The sequence below is a fragment of the Rhinichthys klamathensis genome, unplaced genomic scaffold (assembly GCF_029890125.1).
Source record: "Rhinichthys klamathensis goyatoka isolate OS25496 unplaced genomic scaffold, OSU_Roscu_1.1 h1tg000115l_1, whole genome shotgun sequence".
Classification (NCBI taxonomy): Eukaryota; Metazoa; Chordata; class Actinopteri; order Cypriniformes; family Leuciscidae; genus Rhinichthys; species Rhinichthys klamathensis.
The window spans coordinates 1,125,769-1,152,026 of record NW_026606652.1 but is presented as its reverse complement, the minus strand read 5'-3'; the positions used below and the strand labels follow the sequence as shown (position 1 = coordinate 1,152,026).

Genomic DNA, 26,258 nt, shown 5'->3' with positions numbered 1-26,258 from the left:
AAATCTATTCAATGATTTTCTACAGTGGTCTTTTGTGATCAGATCATTTAGTCGCTGATTCAGATGAAACCGAGAACCAGACCAGTTCATTCAAATTAATCAATTGAAGCAGATTGAGTGAAAGGATTCATTCACTGATCATATTCGCGCATAAACATGCAGAGTAGATCAAAGTCGGATATCAAATTTTTCAAAGAAATTAAATTAGTCTTTTTGAAGCCTGACCGCACCAGTCCTCATTCACTTCCATTACTGAAAAGAGTAAAAAAATTCAACTTTTGTGTTCCACAGAAGAATGGTATAAAGTTTGGAACATCATGAGGGTGAATAAATAATGACAGAAATTTAATTTTTGGGTGAACTATGCTTTAAGCATAGTTAAGTCATTTGGTGATATTGCTTATTCTGCATAACCGTTTTAACAGCAATATAAAAGTATTCTAACTTTCATCATAACACTGTCCAGATTTTTATGTAAAATGTAATAAAAAATGTAAAATGTAATAAAAAGAAACAGCTTCAGTGTCATCAGTTGGAGAGCATGAATGAAAGTGCAGTTTTCCACTCATTTGGGCTTTCAAAACCTCACCAATAACCACCAGCTGTGTTCTGGTGTGGGTCTGAACTTGAGGCTTAAAATCATCTGAAGAAAGGCATTTAATCATTTCAAATCAATCCTCCATTCATTAAATCACTAGGTGGCAATCCCTGTGGCTCGGGCAATAATGCGTTTTGATTGGTTGCTGTTGGGGTTAAAGAGAGTAGTCTGTATATAACGCCGTGATGTCATTTCCTGGTTACCAGATAAAAAGCTGTATAAAGTGCTCTCAGGGAGAAGAAGAGTGGTGTTGCGTGGGTGTTTCTTTGTGCTTCCAAGATTTTCAGAAGTACATGCCTTATCTTTGTTTGATACTATTAAACGCTGCTTGTTCATTCCCGTTTTTTGTGGGTATTTTTGGCCTTGGCTGTCTCCTCCTTCCCAAAGGAATTTCCAGCTGAAATGAGAGTGATTGCATTTCTATCTCTCTCCTCTAAGCATCCAGTAGTGTATGCCAGCGGCAGACCTGTTGGTTTCCGCTCTCCTTCATGTCCTGCCAGTGAAGAAGTTCCTCCTCACCGCTGCTGTTCTGGCCCAGAGCCACCCAGCCAATCATCTCCTTGCGTTTCATATTCCGCCGATTGTAAATGGAGACCATTAATGTGACGTCGGACAGTTGGAACAGAGCCACCTGGAAGACAAACGTCTCCTTGAAGACCGGATTCGGCTGACTGCGACGGATGGATGTCTTACAGCGGGATATCTCCTGTCCCATAGAGTTCAACAAAGTGAGCTTACCAAACGTATCTGAAAGAGAAAGACAGGTCACTAAATCTCTACTGAATGAATATGTTTTTAAAAAAATTCATTTCTACATCAACCTTTGTGTGATTTATTCCATCTAAACAGTTTTGAGCCCCAATGATTGAAATTTTTGTTATTAGATAGCAATGATCTGTAAATTGTGTTATTTTGGACATTTAAAATAACACATGTTGTGTGCGCAGTGTCTAGACTAAATGTGACCATGCATTTACTCACTCCCTAGTATAGTAAGGGAGTAACGCAATATTGTAATGCATTACTTTTAAAAGTACCTTTCCCCAACACTGGGATCATGTGACACTGAAGACTGGAGTAATGGCTGCTGAAAATTCAGCTTAGCCATCACAGAAATACATTTTAATATTCAAATATAAAAGTTTGTTTTGTAATTTTAATAATATTTCACAATATTACTGTTTTTTATTGTATTTTTGATCAAATAAATTCGGGTTAGGTAAAGATAAGAGACTTCTTAACAGACATAAAAAATGTTTTGAATTGTAGAATAGGTTGGTACAGTAACAAATATTGTTTTATTTTGAAACTTGGCTTAAGGCCAATTCACACCGCACAGACAAACACCAATAAACACTTTTGGGTTGTGTTTTCTCAGATCAGTGGGTTACCCCTGTCGGCGCTTGTTTTCAAGTGACTGACCGTGTTCAATCAGTGTTTGTTGCTGTCTGTTGGGCCAGTGTGAACATGACAGTTATTTTTCATACAATTTTAAATCCAACTGCCAACTTGTTTGTTGGCGTTTGTCTGTGTGGTGTGAATGGGCCTTTAGGATGATCACTAACACAAAACTGTGACTCAGCATGATAACAGAGAACTGTATGTGTCTGTCTGTGTATGTTTGTGTGGTTTTCTCCAGTGGTAACTCATCGACTTGATGCGAGAGGTATTTGAAAAGATCTGGGGCTCTGTGATCGATTAAATGTCATGTAACCATTCACCCAGGAGCATCATTGCGAGATGTGACTGTAATAGATTAAGATTCATACAAACAGCATGAACTCTAAAAGCCTGATGTTTGACCCACAACGTGTGAGGATGACGCATTCAAAATGTGCATGTACAAATGTGTGTTCTAGCAGCTCGTTCGTTTAGAAAGGATTTATTGCAGTACATTTACTCTGAATCAATATCAGACGGCTTTACAAAAGGTTATTTGCCCAAGAGTCACTCCTGATGGTTTAATGATGCCTGTGAATGTGTTTCTGAGCCTGTTAGTGTGAGTGGGATGGTGTGTTTACCTGGAGGTCTGTTGAGTGCGAAGTTTCGGAAGTGGCTGCCTTTAATGATCTCCACAGACAGGCGTCCTGTGGTGGCGTTATACGATAAACCCAGCAGTAGTTCTGGATTTCCACCATGAGACACAGACTGACTGGAGGAAGCACTGTCACTCTGTGCGCTGAAAGACGCCTGGGAGTCTATTGTCTGCGGGGAGGGAGATGGAGAGATGCCAAATGTGACCTAATTCGTTCGTATTTCTATAGTGTAGTTAAACATAGTTTTTCCAACACTTGAAGACACTGTAAAATTGTGCAAATATCCTCTCTGGACACTTTTGGCTCCTAATGTACAACCCCATTTCAGGAAAAGTTAGGACATTTGGTAAAATGCAATAAAATCAAGTATCTGTGATTTGTTCATTCTCTTTAACCTTTATTTAACTGACAAAAGTACAAAGAAAAGATTTTCAATGTTTTTCACAGACCATGTTAATTGTATTTTGACACACTCCAAAAAAGTTGGGACAGAGGCATGTTTAGCACGGTCTCACATCACCTTTCCTTTTAATTACACTTTTTAATCATGTGGGAGTTCAGGATACTATATGTTGCAGTTTTGCAAGTGGAATTTTTGCCCAATCTCACCAAATGCAAGACAGTCTGTGGTCGTCGTTGTCCGATTCTTCTTTTCATGATGGGACGTACATTTACAATTAGAGACAGATCTGGACTGCAGGTGTAGAGTGTCTATGAAACCACACTGTTGTAGTAAGTGCAGAACGAGGCCTGGCATTGTCTTGCTTCCCAGGAAAGATGTCATCTTGATGGCAGTATATATCTCTGTACAATCCCAACATCCGCCTCCACATCCATGGTACCTTCACACGTATGAAAAAGTCACCCATGCCGTTTGCACTGATGAACCCCATACCATGACAGATGTTTGATTTTGCACCGGCTGCTAATGAAAGTCTGGATGGTCCCTTTCATCTTTGGGACTGAGAACTCAATGTCTGTTTTCCCCCAAAACAAGATGAAATGTGGAAATGTGGAAACATACATTTCCACTGTGTTTTTTTGGATAATCTGAGATGAGTTCAGGGCCAGAGAACTCGGTGGCATCTTTACATAAAATTGTTGTATAGCTTTCTTCTTGAAATATAAATACTTTGCAATCTTGATTTGTTTGAAAATTCTCTCCTGAAATTTGGCACAATGTGATGAGCCAGGACCCTTCTTTGCTTGCAAAGACTGAGATGCTCCTTTTATACCCAATCACAATACTCTCACCTATTACCAGTCCACCTGCTTATTGTGGACAGTTTAAATGGGTTATTCAGTAATCTTTTCACTTTTATTTTGCCTGTCACAACTTTTATGGAATGTGTTGCAGCCATCTAAAAAAAATAAAATTAAAATAATAATAGAATAATAATAATAATAATAATTATTATTATTATATATATATATATTTACAAATTACAATTAATGTGGCCATAGTTTACGTCAGGAAATACTGTCAGATTACACTGTTATATTGACAACATGACTAAGCATTTTGACTATCTTGTTCGTGAACAATGACACAATGACTTGTCATTCTGATGGCACTGATATTGATAAAGACTTTTGAGAGATGAACTAATGATTTTTTAGTTACAGGCTTTTGCAGGTAATCCATTGTGTGGTGCTATTTGCATGAATTGGTTTAAGAAATGTACCTACTGGTTTGCAAATGTACTAAATGTTGCAAATGTGGTTTGAGAAATGTACCAAAGCAACTATACATTTTGTATGCACCAACATAATGTAATCTAGTTGGATGAATTTATTTACTATGTATGTATGTATGGATGGATGGATTGATGGACAGATTAACGGATTGATGGACTGATGGACAGATTAACGGATTGATGGATTGACTGATGGATTGACGGATTGATGGACTGATGGATTGATGGACAGATTAACGGATTGATGGATTGACTGATGGATTGACGGATGGACAGATTAACGGATTGATGGATTGACGGATGGACAGATTAACGGATTGATGGATTGACTGATGGATTGACGGATGGACAGATTAACGGATTGATGGATTGACTGATGGATTGACGGATTGATTGACGGATTGATGGACTGACTGACGGACAATAGATAGATAGATAGATAGATAGATAGATTTTTTTTTGTACGGTTGACCTAACATTTCATATAAATATATATTTAAAAAAATACAAATACGATCTGTGGCACATATAAAACATACATAAAATAATAATAAAATAATACATATAAATTTGTGGTGGGGCAGAAAAATAAATAAAAAACACTTAAACTAAACTGGCCCAACCACACCAGTTTAAAAAAAGAAAAGAAAGAGAGTATTATCATAGCAATTTACACACCTTGAGATTACAGCGTGGCTCCAGCAGCAGCGTGATCTCGAACCTGCCTGTGTGTTGCAGCCTGCTCAGTCTGTACATGGCCTCTCCCATCATCCTCTCCCTGTTCATCTTCCCCAGCGCGTACAGGCGGAACCGCAGCGCAGAGGAGCCCAAATCCCCTGGCTCTAGATGCGAAAACCGGAAAGTCTCCTCGAACCTGGGCAAGGAGCCTTTCTGCACGGCCGTCTTGTGCCTCTGCCGTTTCCCAGGTAACAGCACCACGTGCACCTGCCAGGAGTCCATGCCACTCCGAGCCTTGTCTGGAATGCCTTGGGCCAATATCACGGTGACCAGGAGTCTGTGGGTCTCAGCCCGGTAGTCGAGGGCAATTTTGAGGTCACCACATATTGAGATGTGTCCACGAGGAGAAGAGCTCAAAGGGTGGGACGGAGATTGTTCATGCTGTTAGAGAGTGGAAAAACACACAAACATACTCAATGCATATATAAACAAACAGATCTAAACACACACATCATACACAACCTCCCGCTCTCTTACACCTCTCTTAACTAAATGAGAAAGATTTTACTGTGAAAACCTAATGCATGTCATGAACACGAGGTGTTTCCATTAGCAATGGCTATGAGAGCTATAGAGCAGACGACTCATGAATATTCATTAGAATTTAGTTCTCATAACTGTGAAGATCTCTGTGGAGAGAGATTTAGAGGATCTAATCATAAATGGAAAAGTTAAAACATAGGCATTAAATTATGTATAAATCAAATGTTTAAAAGTTTGGGGCTGGTAAGATTTTTTTTTTTTTTAAGAAGTCTCATGCTCTCCAAGGCTACATTTATTTGATAAAAAATACAGTAAAAAAACATAATATTGTGAAACATTATTACAATTTATAACTTTTCTTTTTCTTTTTTAATATATTCAATTCCGTAATGTAATTTATTCCAGTGAGGGTAAAGCTGAATTTTCAGCATCATCAGTGTCACATGATCCTTCAGAAATCATTCTAATATGCTGATTTGATGCACAAGAAACATTTATTATTATTATCAATGTTGAAAACATATAGAAACATATTGATAAATAGTATTTATTTAAAATAGAAATCTTTGAAACAAATACAAATGTCTCTTTTGATCAATTTAATGGATCCTTGCTGAATAAAAGTATTAATTACTTAAAAAACAACAACATTGTACTGACCGGCAGTGTATGTAGGAAGTATAAAAAGTATAAGTACACACACCTCAGGGCTCCATGTAGGGAAACTATCCGTAGCCCCACTGTTGTCATAGCCATGGTTGTCAACCGCCAGGCTCCTTTGTGGGGTTTGCCGCCCCATGCTGCCCGGGCGACTGCCCTCATACCTGGGTAGATCCTCCAGACCGTCCCCTGTGTCCTGGGAGCCCACAGAAATCTGCTCCGCCATCAGAGAGAGGGGGTCTGTGGGGGTTCGGGCCTCAGGAAGAGGGCTCTGTGATAAGGGGTCTCTCGGCTCAGACCCAAAGCGTCGCCTGGATGAGAGGGGATCTTGAAAACTCTGCACACTGTTTCTCTCAGCTTCTACATGGAGAGGGAGAAAGAACGAGACATAATTATCTCATATGCCTAAACTAATGTGGTGTCGGCTAACACTTTATAATAAGGTCCCATTAGTTACAGTTAGTGAACGCATTAAAGGGAAAGTTCACCCAAAAATATAAATGTTGTCTTCATTTACTCACCCTCATGTTGTTCCAAATCTATGGATGCTTGTTTCTGCCACAGAATAAAAAATAAAACAGACAATTCTAACATTTATTTCTTCCCTGGCGGAAACAAGCTTCCATACAAACCTGGTAGCTATTGACTGCCATAGTTCTTTTCTCTATACTATGGATTATGGAAGTCAATGGCTACTACTAACATTCTTCAAAAAATATCTTCTTTTGTGTTCAACAGAGAAAGAAACACATAGAGGTTTGGAACGACATGAGGGTGAGTAAATGATGACAACATTTATCTTTTTGGGTGAACTATCCCTTTAACTAACATTATCTAAAAATGAGCAATACATATGCTACAGTATTTATTAATCTTCGTTAACAATAATCAATAAAAAATACAACTGTTCATTGTTAGTTCATATAAGCTCGGGTCCATTAAATAATATTAACATGAATAATGTATTAGTAAATGTTGCAATTAATATGAATCACTATTGCTCAATGCTTTATAAGAATCTTTTAATCTGATAATAAACCACACAACCACATCCACACTGATGTTAAACATGGGAGTCTAAACAATCTAGGACAAAGAACTGACAGGAACTGAGGGCTTACGTACAAGGGCAAACAAAGGAGCTAACGAGATAACGAGGGACGGGCGAATAGGATGAATCAATGAAACATGGGAAAACTGGGTCAAAGGAAAACAGCCAAACAGAAACTGAACGAAACAGAACATAACCCTGACTGTGACAAAGTGTTACCGAAAATTGTATTGTTAAACCTCAGATGTTTCCCCTTAAATTCCTTGTCATAAATAGAAATACAAAAAATGTAGGTAGTGCAGATAATTTAGTCGTAGGATAACTTAAAATGTAATTATTTAAATTAATGCAAGACTTTTGATTGCAGACTCTGTGACTCTTTGAGACCTTTGCTGAAACTCCAAAGGAGACACATTTATGAAGTCAGGAGAAAATTTTAAGAAGCAAAAGTCTCCATTTAATCTCATTCCTGTCTGCTAAACAACTGAGATATGGATGAGACCTCATTTGTACATTTTAATTCCACTGGGGGAGTCCAATAAATGGAGGGCTATATTTGGCAGTAACAATTTAGCAGTAGACTTTTGATAGAGAGCTAATGACACAATTAACAGCTCCGTCACACACACACACACACACACACACACACACACACACCCCTGAACGTTTAGCAAATGAAATTTTATTGACACTCTGACAGTCATCATAATTGCAGGACAAGCTCATTTGACCAATCAGACTCCCCAGAGCAGATGATAATGATAGTAATTTACGGCTTTAAGTGCTTGTCCTACGTGACTCTGTGAATTTCACTGAATGGAATCTGTTTCAGGGTACAAACTGTTCTACTCCACACCAGCGAACAATTAACTGCAGACAGATCCAGTCGCCATGTTACCATGCCAACCGGAAAGACGCTTTTCCATAGCAACTGATTCTGTGATGACCATTCGGAGAAATAAAGCTCCATACAGCAAGAATTCAATAGACACAAACAGCCGGATGGAAGCTGTTTTAGTTGTGATATGTCACATTATAACGTACAGTCAGTCAGAGATTAGAGATGTTGACTGAGCATTAGGGAGATTAACAGTGATGTGACAAGAGTCACATTTATAAATATCTATAAGAGGCGTTTGGGTTTAGTACGACCTTCTGAAACATAGGTTAGCTTTATTCCACAGCACAGTGACACTATACATCTGTTCAATTGGAAAAAATTATTTTGGTTTACCACAGTGTTACTTTAGTATTATTTAGTATTATTTATTAATATTTTGAATTAGCGTTTATTTTTATATTTTCAGTTTTCATTTGTATTTTAGTTCAAGTTTTAATCATTTTGTTATGTGCTTTTGTAATGTTTTATCGATTTTATTAATTTTTATTGCAGTCTTAGCTTTAGTCATTTTGTTGCCAATACATTTCAAAATTAAAAAAAATATTTTAATAGTTTTAATATTAGTTAACAATACTGGATTACTATAAAGTTAATTAATTAGATTTTTACTGACAATTTCAAAGGATTGTTTTATGCTTTAAAACTTCTGCAGATGAATATGAGCCACGGTCCGATTTAAAAAAAGCTAGTATTTAAGTAGCTAGTAAATTACAACTTTTTTTTCACAATCAATCAATTTTTTTTAAATGCTTTTGAAATAACTGAATTTCTTGTGTTACTTTAGTATTATTTAGTATTATTTATTAATATTTTGAATTAGCTTTTATTTTTATATTTTCAGTTTTCGTTTGTATTTTAGTTCAAGTTTTAATCATTTTGTTATGTGCTTATGTGCTGATGTTCACGCATCAGATCAGTAGACGGAGAGAAGACGGTCTTTTGTGGCTGTTTGAACACATTCGACCACATGAATGTGTATCTCTGCCACTACTCAGGTGCACAGACAAACACACGTCCGACACTAGGTGGCGCTATAAAAAGGCAGTTTGCATTTTGGATCACAGCTATGGAATTAAAAATAGTTGTTAAACAGTTTAGGAGATACACTTTTTTTTTTTACATGTGTCTGATATGACCCATTATAACTATCAAACTTATCAAAACGTTGTACATGTGGAGAACAAGTCATTCTGAGCAAACATGCTTTTATGAATTTATGATGCTTGGGAAGCTAACAGCAAATTCTAAACTATCAGCCAAGTTTCAACGGAAAGATGAAGGCTGTGATATTAATGTTGCACAGGATAAGGAATATTTTAAGCCTAATCTTTTTCTATCAGTTTCCATCCATTTGAATATGCATTGATCTAGTTAATTTGCCTAACAATCACTACGTTTAGTATGCTGTGCTGCGTCTCGCCATGTTTACTTCCGGTATACTGCACGCGGGTTTTTGTATGCGCTGAGAAGTTCCTCTACTCAAAAGACCAAGATTCCTTGCGAATAGAACATGCGCAGAACACAAATCACTATGGGGATATGCCGATGCGCGTTTACATCACCAAAAATTCGGGTTAAAAAAGGGGTACCCCAGGTATCATATCCCGTTTTTTTAAATCCGGGATATGAGCATATTTGGGTTTTTGCCGGTGTTTACATGGCCGTGCGCGACCGGGTTATTGCTATCCCGATTTTGAACGGGTTATTGGCTGCATGTAAACGTAGTCATTGGTACACTGTCAGTACAATTTAATGCTGCCCTTTCAAAATGATGTCTTTTTCACGATAATATATTATAACATTTCTATAAAGACATTTATTGTTGTGATATGAATAATAAAACAAACACTTAGGTTAAAGCATAAGGTTAGGAGGCAGGCAAACATATAAATAAACATAAAGGGTTTTAGCAGCAAATGGTATCTTCTCGTTTCTTTGAAATTGTCCTGTGACATCCTATGACATGCTAATTTTAAACGTTGAATATGAGTCCACACATACACTGTATTGCCAAATGTTTGGGACGTCTGCCTTTACATGCACATGAACTTTAATGACATCCCATTCTTAATCCGTAGGGTTTAATATGTAGTTGGCAGACACTTTTCAGCTATAACAGCTTCAACTCTTCTGGGAAGGCTTTCCACAAGGTTTAGGAGTGTGTTTATGGGAATTCTTCCATTCTTCTAGAAGTCCATTTGTGAGGTCAGACACTGATGTTGGCACTGACTCTAATTCATCCCAAAGGTGTTCTATCGGGTTGAGGTCAGACTCAGTACTCAAGTTCCTCCACACCAAACTCGCCCATCCATGTCTTTATGGACCTTGCTTTGTGCACTGGTGCGCAGTCATGTTGAAACAGGAAGGGGCCATCCCCAAACTGTTCCCACAAAGTTGGGAGTATAAAATTGTCCAAAATGTCTTGGTGTGCTGAAGCATTAAGATTTACTTTCACTGGAACTAAGGGGCCAAGCCCAACCCCAGAAAAACAACCCCACACCATAATCCCCCCTCCACCAAACTTTACACTTGGCACAATGCAGTCAGGCAAGAACCGTTCTCCTGGCAACCGCCAAACCCAGACTCGTCCACCGGATTGCCAGACAGAGAAGCGTGATTCGTCACTCCAGAGAACACATCTCAACTGCTCTAGAGTGCAGTGGCGGTGTGCTTTACACCACTGCATCTGACTCTTTGCATTGCACTTGGGGATGTAAGGCTTGGATGCAGCGGCTCGGCCATGGAACCCCTTTCCATGAAGCTCTCTACGCTGTTCTTGAGCTAATCTGAAGGCCACACGAATTTTGGAGGTCTGTAGCATTTGACTCTGCAGAAAGTTGGCGACTTCTTCACACTGTGCGCGGCTGAGTTGCTGTTGTTTCCAATTGCTTCCACTTTGTTATAATACCACAAACAGTCGCCCGTGGCATATTTAGTTGTGAGGAAATTTTACGAATGGACTTATTGCACAGGTGGCAACCTATCCTAGTACCACGCTTGAATTCACTGAGCTCCTGAGAGCGACCCATTCTTTCACAAATGTTTGTAGAGGCAGTCATTCTAGGTGCTTGATTTTATACAACTGTGGCCATGGAAGTGATTGGAACACCTGAATTCAATTATTTGGAGGGGTGTCCCAATACTTTTGGCAATATAGTGTATTATGATCAAACCCTAACTTTCAGTGAAGATTCAAGATGGACCAAATGGATTATATTATACATTTCAATTAGATCGCTAATCATCCACATGGGCCATTATTGCTTGGACCCCAGTGATTGCTGCTTGTGGCTATATTATTTAGATATAAATTTATGAGCAAACAGGAGAATGTATAGGTACGTACCTTCACAGTCAGACAGCTCTGTGCTTCCTTCTTCCTGGTCAGACAACAGACGTTTAAATTTGTGATGTGGCCCTGGTGCGCTCTGGGTGTTGAGCTCCGTGACCCCTGAACGGAAGCTTTGTGAGCGGGAAACGGAGATCTCAAACTGCTTTGCTAACTCATCATCGCTGTCTGATAAACTGGAAATCTCATCGTCATCGCCGTAACTATTCACTGCAAACACACAAACATGGACGGGGACAGAAGAACAAACAAAGAAAGAAAAAAGAGACAAAAAATTTGACAAAGATCAATGCAGAGAAAACGTATGACCTTTCAGTTTAGCAACAGGCAGAATTTGCAGCCATAATGTGGTTGGGTGTTCTATACTAGGTGGATTCTAGGGCCGGGCGAGGGAAGTTTCTTTCTTCTGCTGAATGCAAAGGAAGATATTTTGAAGAATGTCGGTAACCAAACAGTTGATGGACCCCATTGACTTTAATACATTGGCTCTGTTACTGGAGTATCAGTCAGGAAGAACTTTGAGATCATCAACTCAAAAGTTGCTGAAAATTGCAAGGACCAAGTTAAGCCAGAAAGGGGATCGTGCTTTTGCAGTAGTAGCGCCAAGACTTTGGAATAGCTTACCAGTTATGTTAGGGATGCTGACTCTGTACATGTTTTTAAAGTACAACTTAAGAGATATTTGTTTGCCATGGCCTATTCATCCTTTTGATGGAATATTTTATTTAAATTATTTAAATTTGTTTTATTCTATTACTATTGTAGTATTTTTTTTTTAACTTTTCGGTGATGATGTAAAGCACATTGGTCAACTTGTGTTGTTTTAATAGTGCTATATAAATAAAGGTGACGTTGACATTGACAAAAAAAATACTATGGAAGTCAAACGGGGTCCATCAACTGTCTGATTACCGACATTCTTCAATGGTAGTGATGAATGCCTTAGCAAGCACCATTAAAAAAAGAAAACCGAATTCAGAAAAAAACAAACAAAAAAAACTTTACTTTATAATGATACAGGAAACTTTGACCACAATAACTATTTTTCTATTCCATTCTATTCTACTCCATTAAAAAATTGAAATTGAATTGAGTGTAGACAAGCACGTCTACCATATGCACCTAATCACACGAGAGTGGCCAATTAGTGTCTCTTTTTTTCTCTTAACTACCCATTATAGTTCCACATCCATTCATTTCACTGCATTTCACCACATCATACACTCACACACACACATCAATTTAGGCCAAGGATCAGCATAGGAGGTTGCCATGGTAACCGGCCCCTCACACTGAAGTGTTTTACTTAATGTTTATTCCGTACAACATAAATTATACCTTCTGTATCTGTGTGGTTCCAAACAGAAGAGCTCAAAAATAACTGCTGCCCTTCGAAACAAACGTCCTTGTAGATTTCAACTGACGGGCTTTTTATCTATAACTAAATGCCTCTGATTCAGTAAAACATGTACTAAACGGCTCCATTTCAGTGATTAATGTTAATAAATAAATTTGTAACATTTTTAAATAAAGTTAATTTATTATGAACAAATATGAATTAACAAAGAACAGAATAAATATGAATTTAAAAGCATTTAATATTTGTTCCAAAAAGAAGAAAAGGTGTCCGGTTTGCAATTTAAAAGTGGATATTGGTGAAGCAAAACCATGTGTACAGATTTTTTTAAACGAATATGATGCTGCTAGTTCATCTACATTAGCATCAGACTGTCCATCTTTCCTTGGATGTATTCCATTACAGTTTATTACAATCCCTAGGACACATTTCTCAACACTTAGGTCACTTTTTCAAAACTCCTCGGCACAACATCAGCCTATGAACTGAAAATGATTTAACATTGCTTTGGCACAAATGCATTCAATGACTACATCTTTCAAATGAGATGAATGCATTTCTCACTTAGACACAAACACCACCTAAACTCTATACAGGCCAATTTGCACATGTTTACATGCTCTTTTCAAAATTGTTAAACTTAAGTTCAAAACCTAATATAATACAAAGTTGAATAGGACAGAAATTTGCTACATTTCTAGTTTCTACAGTAATACCTAATTTAAATATATTATGAATCTAAAAGATTAAATAATATTAAAACAATTAGATGTAGCTGAAAACCACAGATGGAGTCTTTCAATTGTATTACCATCTAATACAATCATTTTGTACTGTAATGTAAACATAGACTATGTAACATACAGTATACTGCAGTTAATTCTTTTCTTTTTTTTACAAAAACAAACTTATATTGCTGCCTGTTGTTTGTGTTTTTAAGCTCATTCTTTTATGAGTGACAAAGTGAGTTTGTTGGGTAAAACCATTGCTAATGTTATGGCAGAATGAGTTGATTTGAGACATGTATGAAGTTTTAGTTTTAGTGCATTTCGAATATGAAATTAACTGCTGTGCCGAGCCGATAGTTAGTTAGGAGAACAGTTTGAAGAAAAAGTGACCGTAATATTGAGAAATGTGTCCTAGCGATTGTAAAAAATAAAAAAATAAAAAATAACATGGCAACTACTGCAAATGTCCCCGTTTATTGATAGGTGACAGACACGCCCACATCTTGCCTTTAATTATTTATTCCTAGGAACTTCCAAATCTTTCCAACTCAGCCCCATTGACATATTTCTATCCAACCCCTTAAAGACAAATGAAATGACTTTCCTACATTTACTGGTTAACTTTTTTTCAAAATGTAAACAAGATATTTTTCAGAATGTTCAAGATGAACCAGTGGTGTTTCTGTATAGATTAGACTATGTATGATTAACTATTTTGTGTGTGTGTGTGTGAGGGAGTGAACATGGCATGTGTATTTGATATGTGTGTAGTGTATTCATGTGTAAATACAATGACTGTTTGTTTTGAGAGGGCGTTCTCAGTTTACTGACTATATTAAATATCCAGAAAGATCAAACACATGTGCTCACGCAGGCACACACGAACACACACACACACACACAGTGTAAAGTCTGTGTAAAATTGAGTGTCTGTGTATATAGTGTCTTTCTAAGGAACAGAATTTCACAGAAAATTTTGCAAACAATACCAATTCAGTATTGAAGACTCTAAATAAAAGTAATACAGATATCTTTAAGCTAAAGCTAAACCCATAACTGATATTATGAAAATAAATATTACGAAATATGCTATATAATATATAACAGAGAACTGGAGCCCTGGCTGATTTCCGATCAATTATATTTGTGTAGAACAGTTTCACGAAAGAACACTTAAAAGCAGCTTTACAGAAAATCAACTTATTTTGCAATGTGGAAGTACGCTATTTATACGCTATATAAAAATAATGTGCACTAATAAATCATTGATAATAATCCATAAAATAAAAGTCCATTTTGATTTCATGGTGACTTTACCACTAGAAGTACACTGTAAAAAAATATGTGATCAATAATTATGACAACATATGTTTTTACATTGCTTTAACTTATCAAAATAAGTTAAGCAGTTTTCAACTTGTTATACAAGATTCAACCCATTATTTTAAGTCAGTTTAATGTAATTTAAGTTGCAATGACTAAACCATCCAAGTTGATTGTACTTAAAAATTTAAGGCAGCAACATTTTTTCAGTGTAAATAACTAGAAAAATAACAAAGTGCAGTAAACAGTAAAACTACTTGTGCTACAAACCGCTGTTTTTATGATTACGATAATACACTTGAATAATATATGATAAATACCAATTTGCAATATAAAGCAGTATAATAACGGACTGGTTTTGTACAGCTAAAATACCTGGAGCCTTGAACATTCAAGTAACAAATGGCCACGTCCGCTCTTATGTTAAAAATAATGGATTGAGCAAGCCAAAAGTTACTGTAGAAAGGAGGTAAAACAATTTAAAAATAAATAAATAACACTAAAATGATCAAGAGGTAACAAAGACAGTGGTAACAACAACTTATACAGTAAGCATGTCACCCATTTGTGACAAGAACAGAACCACAAGTGATGTCTAAACTAAAACGGACAGCAGACTCCACAAAAAAGTGACCAAGAAGACGGACCAATCCACTCGAACACCTGTTAACCCACATCTTACCAGCATCAGAGCAGCGTGACGCCTGCAGACTCCTCCTGCTCTCCAGCTCATCTGTCTGTTCGCTGATGGGAGTCAGACGTTCCATAGAGGGGGCATATTTAAACCTGTCGCCCTGACCTCGCAACACCAGCGTTTCCTGTGGATCCATGGAGGACACATCCACTCCAGATCCATGAACAAGCCTCAAGTTCTGCTCCACTTCTGAACTCTCATCTCTCACTGAGACCTCAGAGTCAACAGCTTGGTTTTGGCCGAGGCGGCGGAAGCCGTTGGAGAGAGCGTCTGAGATCTGAGCGAGCCATGAAGAGAACGCTGGGATACCTGCCGGAGGAATGTCTGCCATTCCATCAGATTTCAAAGTGTTTTCCACAATGATCTGAACGCTTTCGACAACAGCTCAAAAGTAGGCCTATTTTCAGATGAATTCCAGTGAATTCCCTCATGTTGTTACTGTTTTAAAAACAAAATCAATACAAGACATGTTCACTTTAAGAACATGTTTACTTGTATAGTGCAACTAACAATCACCATTTGCGTATGCACAGCAGACAGACATCAAATGTACAATTTCATTAAAAGTTAACTGCATTCAGCTACCTGATGAAAACCTTTTTAAATAACACTGTTTAAACGGTTTTAAATGGCATTAAAATTCTGGAAGAAACCAATAATCCAAACTTTCTTTTAATGGCCAATAACCAACAATTGGGTGATTTTAAAATTATCTTTAGACTATTTGGTGTAAATAATAATATAAAACACACAAAACTAAAATCTTTTTAAATGCAACAAGTGAATTAAGGCATCACAACATTATAATGTACAGTTTAAAAAATTTATTTTCATGTTGAAATTTGCCAAAGATTGCATTTAACAGTGTTTTTTTTAAAAACATAAAACATTACAAACATTACAATAATGTCTCATTACTTAACATTATTTAATGCATTAACTTACAATGAGCAATACATTTGTTACATTATTTATTAATCTTTATTAATGTTAGTTAATTAAGATACAAATATTTATTTTAAATAGGTCTATTAAATAATATTAACAGATATACAACATATTATTATAATAAATAATGTATTAGTACATGTTGAAATAAACGTTGACTAAGTTTAACAAATGCTTTAGAAGTATTTTTCATTTTGAGTTCATTTTAACTAACGTAGTTAACAAATTAAATCTTATTGTAAAGTGTTACCAATTTAGCTTTGAGTGAGAGTTAGATGATGGCAAAGGTAATAAAAAAATAAATAAAATAAATGGAAACCTAGCATGCACAATAAAATACCAATATAATCTCAAATTTGAGCCAATAACTGATATGGTAGATATATATCGTGCATCCTAAGTACAAACACTTACCAGAATGGCTTCCTCAAAAAACAAAAAAAATCAATTATTTCATTTAGAGTTCCTGCACCTCAGCAACTTTCTACTTATAACAAACCTTCAGTCAAACCAGTTCAGCGGCACCTGAACGCATTGCGTTTATCTAGACTCGGGACACCTCGCACGACAGACTGACTGAATATTTACTAAGGGAGCTGCTTTTGAAATAACACGGAAGAACTTCTTCCAACACACGTGTGTGTGTGTGTGTGTGTGTGTGTGCGCGCATGTGAATGTGTGTGTACAGGTTTGTGAGGGCCAAATGGAACCATAATATACTTATATTTAAAAATAACAACCGACTAGTGAGGACATTTTACTGGTCCTCACTAGTTAAACAGGCTTATAATTCGGCCAAAACTTGTTTTTATTTAAATCTAGTGTTTTGCACATGTTTCTGTGATGGGTTTGTTTGGGGGTAAGGCAGGGGTTGGGTTAGGCCAAAGAAAATATCATTAACCTGATATAAAATCAATGGAAGTCAATGCAATGTCCTCACTAATATAGTTAAACAAACATTTGTGTGTGTGCGTGCGTGTGTGTGTGACCAAAAGGTGCAGAGTTTAATTGTATGTATAACATGTTTTCCAGGAGAAAGGGACAACCCATAGAGCACACAGAGATGTGCGTGGTTCAGTGAATATATTATGCAGATAATATGCCTGTCTGCCATTGGTCATCAAACAGACATCCCCACCACAGACTATTATTTTCATGTGGGATAGTAGAAAGTATTTTAACAATAAAACTTTGTTAAAGTCACCATGAAATTAAAATTGCAGTATTTATTAAAAATAGTTTAACTGTGAACATGATTATTATTATTTTTAAATCATGTGCCCTGATAATCTTTAATGAAAATAACTTCCCCTCCCTCTGGCAGCGACTCTTCTCTTCTCTGATGACATGTTAACTGGCGCAAGGGTGGGACAACCTGTCACTCACATGAGGTCAACCAATAGCAAACCACAACCATCCCACGATGAGGATTTCACTCAGATATGTGTCACGACTCACGACAGGGGAGAAAAGACTATGGCAATTTCATGCGAGTTTGAGGTCACCTTTTACAAAATAGAATCCGCAAAAAAGTTTGTCTAAACAATATTACTCACCCAGTCCTTGGTGAATCCCAGCACGGTCTCTTCGTTTGCGCCGGCTGTACTGCTCGAGGCAGGGCAGACCTCCAACACGAGCGAAACAAAGCTTCTTATTGATGAAGAGGAAGAGTATGGCCAGCAAGACGACAAAGATGCCCACAGCTGACAGGAAGCCCACCGCCTCAGGAGTGACTGGTGAGGGAGTAGAGACACACACAGATACACTGATCACAGTTATATTTTATATCCCCTAAACCAAACCTTTATGCATTTTAAATTTTTCTTTTCTTATTTAGCTATTTATATATAAATTGTTTCCTCTTGGGACGTGATGTACCAATGTTATAATCCCTGTCTTGGTTCCCTTGTTTATACCCCAGTGTTTCCTGTGTTCTTTGTGAGGTCTTTTCCTTTCATGGCTGTTTGTTGGTGTCTTTTTATTCTTATTTCTGCTGTTCCTAGATGTTCTACTTAGTGCTGTCAAATCGATTAATCGCATCTAACATAAAGGTTTTTGTTTACATAATATATGTGTGTGTAATGTGTATATTATATTTATATATATATATATTATATGTATGTGTGTGTGTGTGTGTGTGTGTGTCTACGGTGTTAGATGCAATTAATTGTGATTAATCACGATTAATCGATTTGACAGCACTAGTTCTACTCCTTGTGTTTTTGGTTGTTTTCATAATGAATAATGATTCCTACTCTCCTGAATCTTTAAAGTTCACCAAACGTTACAACCAATTGGTGCCACTGCGGCCATGTTAAATAATTCCCCCCCCTCAAATTCTTATTAATAAAACTGATTTAAAGATAAATAAAATTATAAAATAACATTAAATATAGACATTTTCAAAGTGGTCTTAAAGCACAGAGGCCTTTATTTATTAGGGGTAAAACCTAATAAATATAAGAAAAGGCTTCCAGCAGGCCGTCAGACCAAAAGGACCAAGGAAGACACCATAAATTAGAAGATACATTGGTAACACTTTACAATAAGGTGCATTAGTTAACTACTGTAGTTAACATAAACTAAGAATTAACAACACTTCTTCAGCATTTACTAATCTTAGTTCATATTAATTTCAACATTTACTAATACATTATTAAAGGGGTCATATAATGGTACATGCACTATTACAAGTTGATTGTACTGAAATGTGTGTTGGCAGTGCCTGTGCACAAACATCATAAAATGATACAAATCCATCCAGTGGTTTTGTTTAAATCTCCTTATATGTTTTCCCCTGCCTCAAATTGAGCCGTTCGTTTTTGTGACGTCAATAAAACGGACGCCCCTCCCACGATTGATAATTGACAGCCGGGTTTCAACACAGACCCGCCCTCGCTCGTGAGCCAGCTGTCAATCATAGTCTGCGCGGACCGGCGCGGTCATTGTTGATATGCTGGAGCACTGTCTATGAGCAGAATGGCGTCTAAGCGATTGTGGTGTTCTGTTATTGGGTGTAATAACGAACACAGTCATTTTAATGTTCCTAAATCCGAACCGCTGAAGACGCAGTGGCTGAGTTTGTTTTCGAAGGGAATATTCCCCACGAGCAACGTCAATGCTTTCATGTTTGCGCAAATCATTTCTCACCAGACTGCTTTATAAACGAGGGTCAGTATAAAGCTGGTTTTGCTAAGAAGCCGCTCATAAAAAAAGGATCGGTACCAGATATTCGTGTCCCTGCTGAACCTCTAGAACAACTGAAGTGAGTGTAACGTTTTATTAAACTTTATATTAATATTTATATTAATCTTTGCAAATCGCTAGCTGCACGCTTCACAATGAATGCGTCTAAGGTTTACACTCAGGGTACATTACGGCATGTTTTCTATGTACGACGTTCTCAATATAATTCATAATCCCACGTTTATACTGAACAGCGCGTTATGGTTATTGTGTTATCGAGTTACAAACGGTGTACACACAGAACAGAGAGGCGGAGTCAGCAAAGCTCATTATCATTTAAAGTCATATACACTGAAACGGCGTGCTGAAAACAGCTGTTTTTGACCAGGTAAAATAAGTGTTTTCTTACAATACTAATGAGAATTTTTAATTAAAGTATATTACAAACTTTTAATTTAGACCCTAAAGAATCATATTAGCTTGTACAAAAATGGCATTATATGACCCCTTTAAAATCAAAGGTTGTATTTGTTAACATTAGTTAAGGCACTGTGAACTAACATGAACAAACAATGAACAGCTTTATTTTTATTAACTAACATTAACAAAGATTAATAAATACTGTAAATGTATTGCTCATTGTTAGTTCATGTTAGTTTATACATTAACTAATGTTAACTAATGAATCTTATTGTAAAGTGTTACCGATAAATTTAATCACAGAAGGAAATAACAAAAAAATAGGATTCGTTAAAGGGACCCACGGCACAAACAAGAGGAAATAACAATAAATAATTTGTTAAACAAAATAAAATTAAATATGGTATTTTTTGTCCGAGAGACCCAAGGCCCAAATTAACAAACAAAACCAATCTAATACAATTAAACAGCAATGTAAATAACCTATCACAAAGAAAACTAAAATATATAAATCAACCTTCCCAACTACACTTAGCAAAATCATAGAATAAATGAGTTTCAAACAAAAGGGCAGGTCTCTCCTACATTACCACCACATTCTAAACGAAACAAATGATCAAGAGAAACATGCACCTTTAAACCTTTAAACCTTTTGATTCTTCAGTTGTTGTTTTTCCAGATTTTTATGAAAATGGAAGAGCTGACTGACTCGTAAAATATTACAGCACTGTCCAAATTGTTCAGCATTGTACATCATAGATTTCATTTGTCATTGCTCAATGTATTTCAGGGAACTGATCTCTGCTTGTAGGAGAGAAACCATGGCCTAATTCGGCAAAGGTGCTTTGAAGGGAACACTTCAAGTGTAAAATGGACCATTAAGTTGCATAGGAGTGAATATTTCACTGAGTCAGAGAGGGCAGGTTCTCCTCTGAGTGTTTGTTGAAGCTGAACACTATTATACTAAACCATCTATTATACTTATCCATCTAATCTGCACCTACACACACACACACACACACACACACACCCCCAGCCGGTTAAAGTCAGTTGTCGCTGCAAAGAACACAACAACCACTCACACAGAGACGAGTGTGAAAAAAAAAAAACAGAAGCAGATTGGAACATCGTCATAAAAACAAGAAAAATAACATTATATAGAAAAGAGCAGCATGAAGATTCTTCGTAACATCATCTTTCGTGTTTTTACAGGAGAAATTCGGTCATACAGGTTTGGAACCACATAAGGGTGAATAAATTCATTCTTGTTATTTTTGGGTGAACAGATTCAAGCGAGATTACATGCGCTTCTGCATTCTGCTGTGAATTTCATCTCCAAACACTTGACCATGCTCTCTGCACTCTTCTACATGTGCAAACAAGAACACACTGACCTTGTGAGCACATTCACATCACACACACCCACACGGACCTCTGTACTGCATGAGCAGGATGGTTTCCTTGGAAACAGCTCAAGCATTCTGTGAGGAGTGATTTGAGCATGGCTTTGTTCACATAAACACAGACGGTTTCATGTTGCCATGGATTTTCTGTTCTTGGGTGCACCGAGTTCATATGAGCTCTAAATATAATTATTATACAAGAAATGGGATTTAAAAAAAACAAACAAACTCTTTCACAGTGTGAAATCGCCATAAAGTTCTTGTCATACCTGAAAATAGTAAAATATCTCCATCTAGTGGCGATTTTTATGAACTGCATACTGTAACTGTAACCAGTTTTAGTCTTCTAAGCAGTTACAGGATACAGTTCATAAAAATCCACATGTTGAAAGGCTAAAAAAATATATATTTATATTTGTAATTAATAGATTTAGAATTAGATAAAGACAATAAAATGCACACACATTCCACATCTAATTTCTGATAAGATGGAAGAAAAAGAACATTTTTGAATGTTGTGCTTGACAAAGCCTTTGTTCAAAACGCAGTAAAGTTTGAAAGCTAACATTAAGCGCTTGCCTTTAGTTAATTGGTACAGGATGCTGTCTCTCTCCATCTTTTCAGGAAACTTCCTGTCGGACTCTAACACCCTTCCTGACAGTTGAAAAATGTTCTCTCCCAAAATCTCTCCTCATTATTCTAAACATGTTTTTATTTCTTATAGACCCAAAAATATAAATCCCCCTAAAGGTTTGTTTACCCCGAGTAAAACAAAGTTTACACATACTGAAAAAACTTGCCTCACAACACTTGTTCACATGCAGGCCAAGCCTGCTTGATGGTGACATTTCAAACCCAGAGGTCACTAATCTAACCCTTATTGGCAAATTGTTTTCCTTTTTAAAAACACGAAGCCTACAAAATGTTGTTAAATTTATGCTGGGGATAAAGTCTTATCTTACAACATTCTGCTTTTAAAAGTATATGTATTAGTTTTACAGGAAAACAGACACAAATATAGATAGATACTATTAAAAAAAAAATCTTAATTGGTATCTTAATCTATCTATATTTGTAGATAGATATTGAGTATTATACAACATTCTGCTTTTCAAGTAAATGCATTAGTTTTACAGGAAAACAGACACAAATATAGATAGACACTATATTTAAAAGAAAATTTCTTAATTGGTATCGTTTTCCACGGTAAAACTAATACATTTACTTGAAAAGCAGAATGTTGTATGATAAAACTTGTTTGCACTGTGTATATATATATATACACATACACATAATTTTATTCAGTGCAAAAATTACATTAAATATATGTACAATAAATGTTACAAAAATGTTTCAAATAAATTGTTCCAATGAACTTTCTATTTAACAAAAAATCCTGAAAAACTGTCATAATAATAAGAAATATTTCTTGAGCACCAAATAAGCATATTATCAGCATATAGCAAAGGTTCTTTATTGGCAAACATAGTTTCATAAAGAATTTTCAACATCCATGTAACCTTTCCATTTCATAAAAAGTTTCTTTAAACTAGAAAAATTATCTTTTGAAAAACAAAAACAAAATTCTTCACACTAAGAAACACATGGATCTTTTAAGAGCTGTTCACTGAAAGCTTCTTTGGGTCACCAAAAATAGTTTTATGGCATCGCTGAGAAAATCCTGTTTTGAAACCTTAATTTTGTAAAGATTTCTGATCATGTGACACTGAAGACTGAAGCAATGATGCTGAAAACTCAACTTTGCCATGATCACAAGAATGTTACATTTTAAAAATATATTAAAACAGAAAACAGTTATTTTATATTGTAATAAGATTCACAATATAACTGTATTTTAACTTTTTTTTCTGTTATTTTGATCAAATAAATGCAGCTTGGTGAGACTTAAAAAAAAAATGAAAAACCTTTCCAACCCAAACGTTTTAATGGTAGTCTAATTGCTGAATTCTAACGTAATCCCCCCCAAAAAATAGCTTACTGAGAACAAAAATATTAGATTCTGACCATTTTTCCACCAGCTAGAAAATCATATCTGTAAACCAATTCCATAATTAAGTAGTACCCATAATGGGGCACAAAGCTCACTCACAAGCATTTACAAATAGGCCTACAAGTTCCTTTAAAAACTTCCAGAGCCTGAATCACAGATGGGGCAGAAAGTAGGTCACAATTCTCACTCATCCACCAGGTCACTGCAGAATATGTGTAGGATATTTTATGCTGGGGCATCTAGAATGTATTTTTTAAAGATTTCTTTCTAATGTTATCACACTCAAACACATAAAAAAAACCTTAAAAGTATTTATCTCCACCAGAATGTTTGCCATTTTGAGATGAATGCTTTTCAGTCTCCTCCTTCAAAACACACACACCACCTGAGATCATAAAACCTCTCTGTCACACACTCAGGGGAACCGAGACACGGGTAAATGAGAATGAATCACTCAATACATAAAGGAGGGTTGGATGAACCTCACACACCAGCACTTGTTTTGCAGGCCAAATTAAAAGCTGATAACTAAAGGCTTGTGATTACACATTTTTCATGAGAAAAAAGAAAAGACACAATTTCTTAGGGATAGGTGAAAAACATTGATTTGTGTAATTTAAGTGTTTGTATACAAATCAGTTCATTTTAACCTTCAATATTACAGTAATGTATTGACTTTCTGTAGTAGTTTACAGCATTAGTTGAGATAATTCTGGGTTTTTTTTGCTTGAGACAATTTGCTGTACTGTACACTACCATGTACTGCACCTGATATTTAATTATTTATCCAAATTAATCAAATCAAAATCGTGAAATTTGTGTCATCTATACCCATTTTTCTTTGACTGTCCAAATAAATGGGGCATTTCACAGAAATAGTGTAATTTATGTCTTCAAATATTTGTCCAAGAAAACAATGGCTATATTCTCAGCACTATGTGGGGCGAAATATTATAAAAAACATTTTTTTTTAAAGCAACCTTCTTAAACATATCGGAATTTAAATTCATTATAAGCTCCAAATGTTGAAAGTTGGAAAACAGCAAAAAAAATTCTTGTTTTGACCAATAGAAGATGAAACTTATAAATTGTATAAAATTAGCATACAAAACACAAAAATGTACAATGCATGACAACCTGCCCTGACCTGATTATAAATAATACCCTTTTACTGAAAACCTTTCAGTTAAAATCCACCTTCATTATATACACTGAAAATTTCACAAGTAATTCCAAAGAAACGGCAAGTAAATCATTTAATTAAACACGACATTATGAAGTTACTCCAGTAATCTTAGTTTTATTTATAACTTTGAAAAATTATTTTTTACAGTGTAGTTGTTGACTTTTGTGTGTGAATGTATGCAAGTGAGGATTTAATTTATCGTGTGCGCTTGTCTAGCCAAAAGCTATAATAACATTATAATGATATGGAAATTTTTGTTTGGTGAGCAGAATACTCTTGTGAAATATTCCCCAAGTGTGGCCGAGGTCATCCCTTCTGCAAAATAAACTGCTGCATTTCATTATAGATGCCTTTAATGATTTAGTACTTTGGTCCTGCATTTCCCTTTGGAGATCTAAAACAAAGTTGATTTGGAGCATGAAGGCCTTTCAGCAAGGCCAAAAATAAACCGTTTATGAATATAGAAAGATGGCTGCACTGTATGCCATATCACACCAATATGTGATTCTTCAATTGGAGATTTTTACTTCAATTTAAATTCTGACAGGTTCAGTAACGCCTCATAAACATACATCAGTAAAAATCTTAAAATGTATTCTATTTCTTCAAAGTTCAAGCCATACAGTTGATTGAAAAACTAAATTGTTTTCTAAATTATTGGTGTGATGGTAATGACAGTAATGAATTGAGGACAGTGATTTGTTAAAAGCAATCCTCTTAAAAATGAAAAATAAATCAAATAAAATAGAGAAATGTTTTAAGCATCTATTATTATGTGTGCTTTACAACTAGAATGACTAAAAACAACAACATTTAAACCATTTACGTAGGCTAAAATTAAACAAGCAGAAGCAGATGAGGAAAGAAACGGCACAAGCAAAAGCCAGAAAATGGATTATATAAAACATCGCATGAAATTATCCACGCGTGTTTAATCGTCTGAATGACATGTCAGTTGTTATAATGTCAAGAGGAGATGAACCCTATATGATATGAATGATGATAATGATGCTGGGGCAATTCATCGCTCAGCCCTGCTGCAGCAAAATCAGCCAATGAGCTTCAATAAACAAACTGATGTACTGTGTATGACGATATTCGATTAGAAAAGAATTCACATCGTTTAAAGCCACGCGATACTTACTATCTGATGCCATGGTCGCGTTGCACTGATCCCGCGGCGTCAATCACCCGCCCTGTCGATCAATATCTTCATAAGTATAAGCTCCGGGGAATCAAAGAGGTTTGACGAAGACAACCGGTCCGACTGCACGTATCACCCCGTCTGTCCCTAATAAACCTGTTGGCGACGGCGGAGAAGCCCACCGGGACTCACGCGCTGCTTCGCGGGCGAGAACGCATACGGGCACGCGGGCATCCGGACGAGAACGCGCTGCGCGCTCGCTTCTCTCTGCGCCAATAACCTCCAGTCCAGAACCTTCATTCAGGCTCAATTATTTATCAATGTCATATTGACTTTTCTACATAC

General features: G+C 36.3%; 1 protein-coding gene across 3 annotated transcripts; it reads right to left on the bottom strand.

The window, feature by feature from the left end:
- Positions 1-469: 469 nt before the first annotated feature.
- On the bottom strand, positions 470-25,980 carry syt16 (synaptotagmin XVI). 3 transcript variants are annotated; one of them, XM_056254902.1, is made up of 7 exons: positions 25,914-25,980; positions 18,120-18,296; positions 11,511-11,723; positions 6,256-6,572; positions 5,010-5,450; positions 2,620-2,803; positions 470-1,345 (listed from the first exon to the last, which is right to left on the bottom strand). In XM_056254902.1, exons 1-7 carry the CDS (start codon positions 25,924-25,926, stop codon positions 1,032-1,034), a joined length of 1,659 nt encoding a protein of 552 aa, XP_056110877.1. In that variant the 5' UTR covers positions 25,927-25,980; the 3' UTR covers positions 470-1,031. The 3 variants fall into 3 exon arrangements, with proteins under 3 accessions (XP_056110877.1, XP_056110876.1, XP_056110875.1); XM_056254901.1 differs by lacking the exon at positions 25,914-25,980 and adding an exon at positions 15,604-16,053 and having other exon boundaries at positions 18,120-18,255; XM_056254900.1 differs by lacking the exons at positions 18,120-18,296; positions 25,914-25,980 and adding exons at positions 15,604-16,053; positions 16,978-17,139.
- Between the last annotated feature and the right edge of the window lie 278 nt (positions 25,981-26,258).

Bases quoted from the DNA above. Each gene is read 5' to 3' on its own strand.
- syt16 (XM_056254901.1), bottom strand. From the start codon at position 15,946: ATGGCAGACATTCCTCCGGCAGGTATCCCAGCGTTCTCTTCATGGCTC. The intron at 6,573-11,510 runs GTACGTACCTAT...CTCTCCATGTAG, and splicing joins AGAGCTGTCTGACTGTGAAG to AAGCTGAGAGAAACAGTGTG. The intron at 5,451-6,255 runs GTGTGTGTACTT...ACTCTCTAACAG, and splicing joins TCCCTACATGGAGCCCTGAG to CATGAACAATCTCCGTCCCA.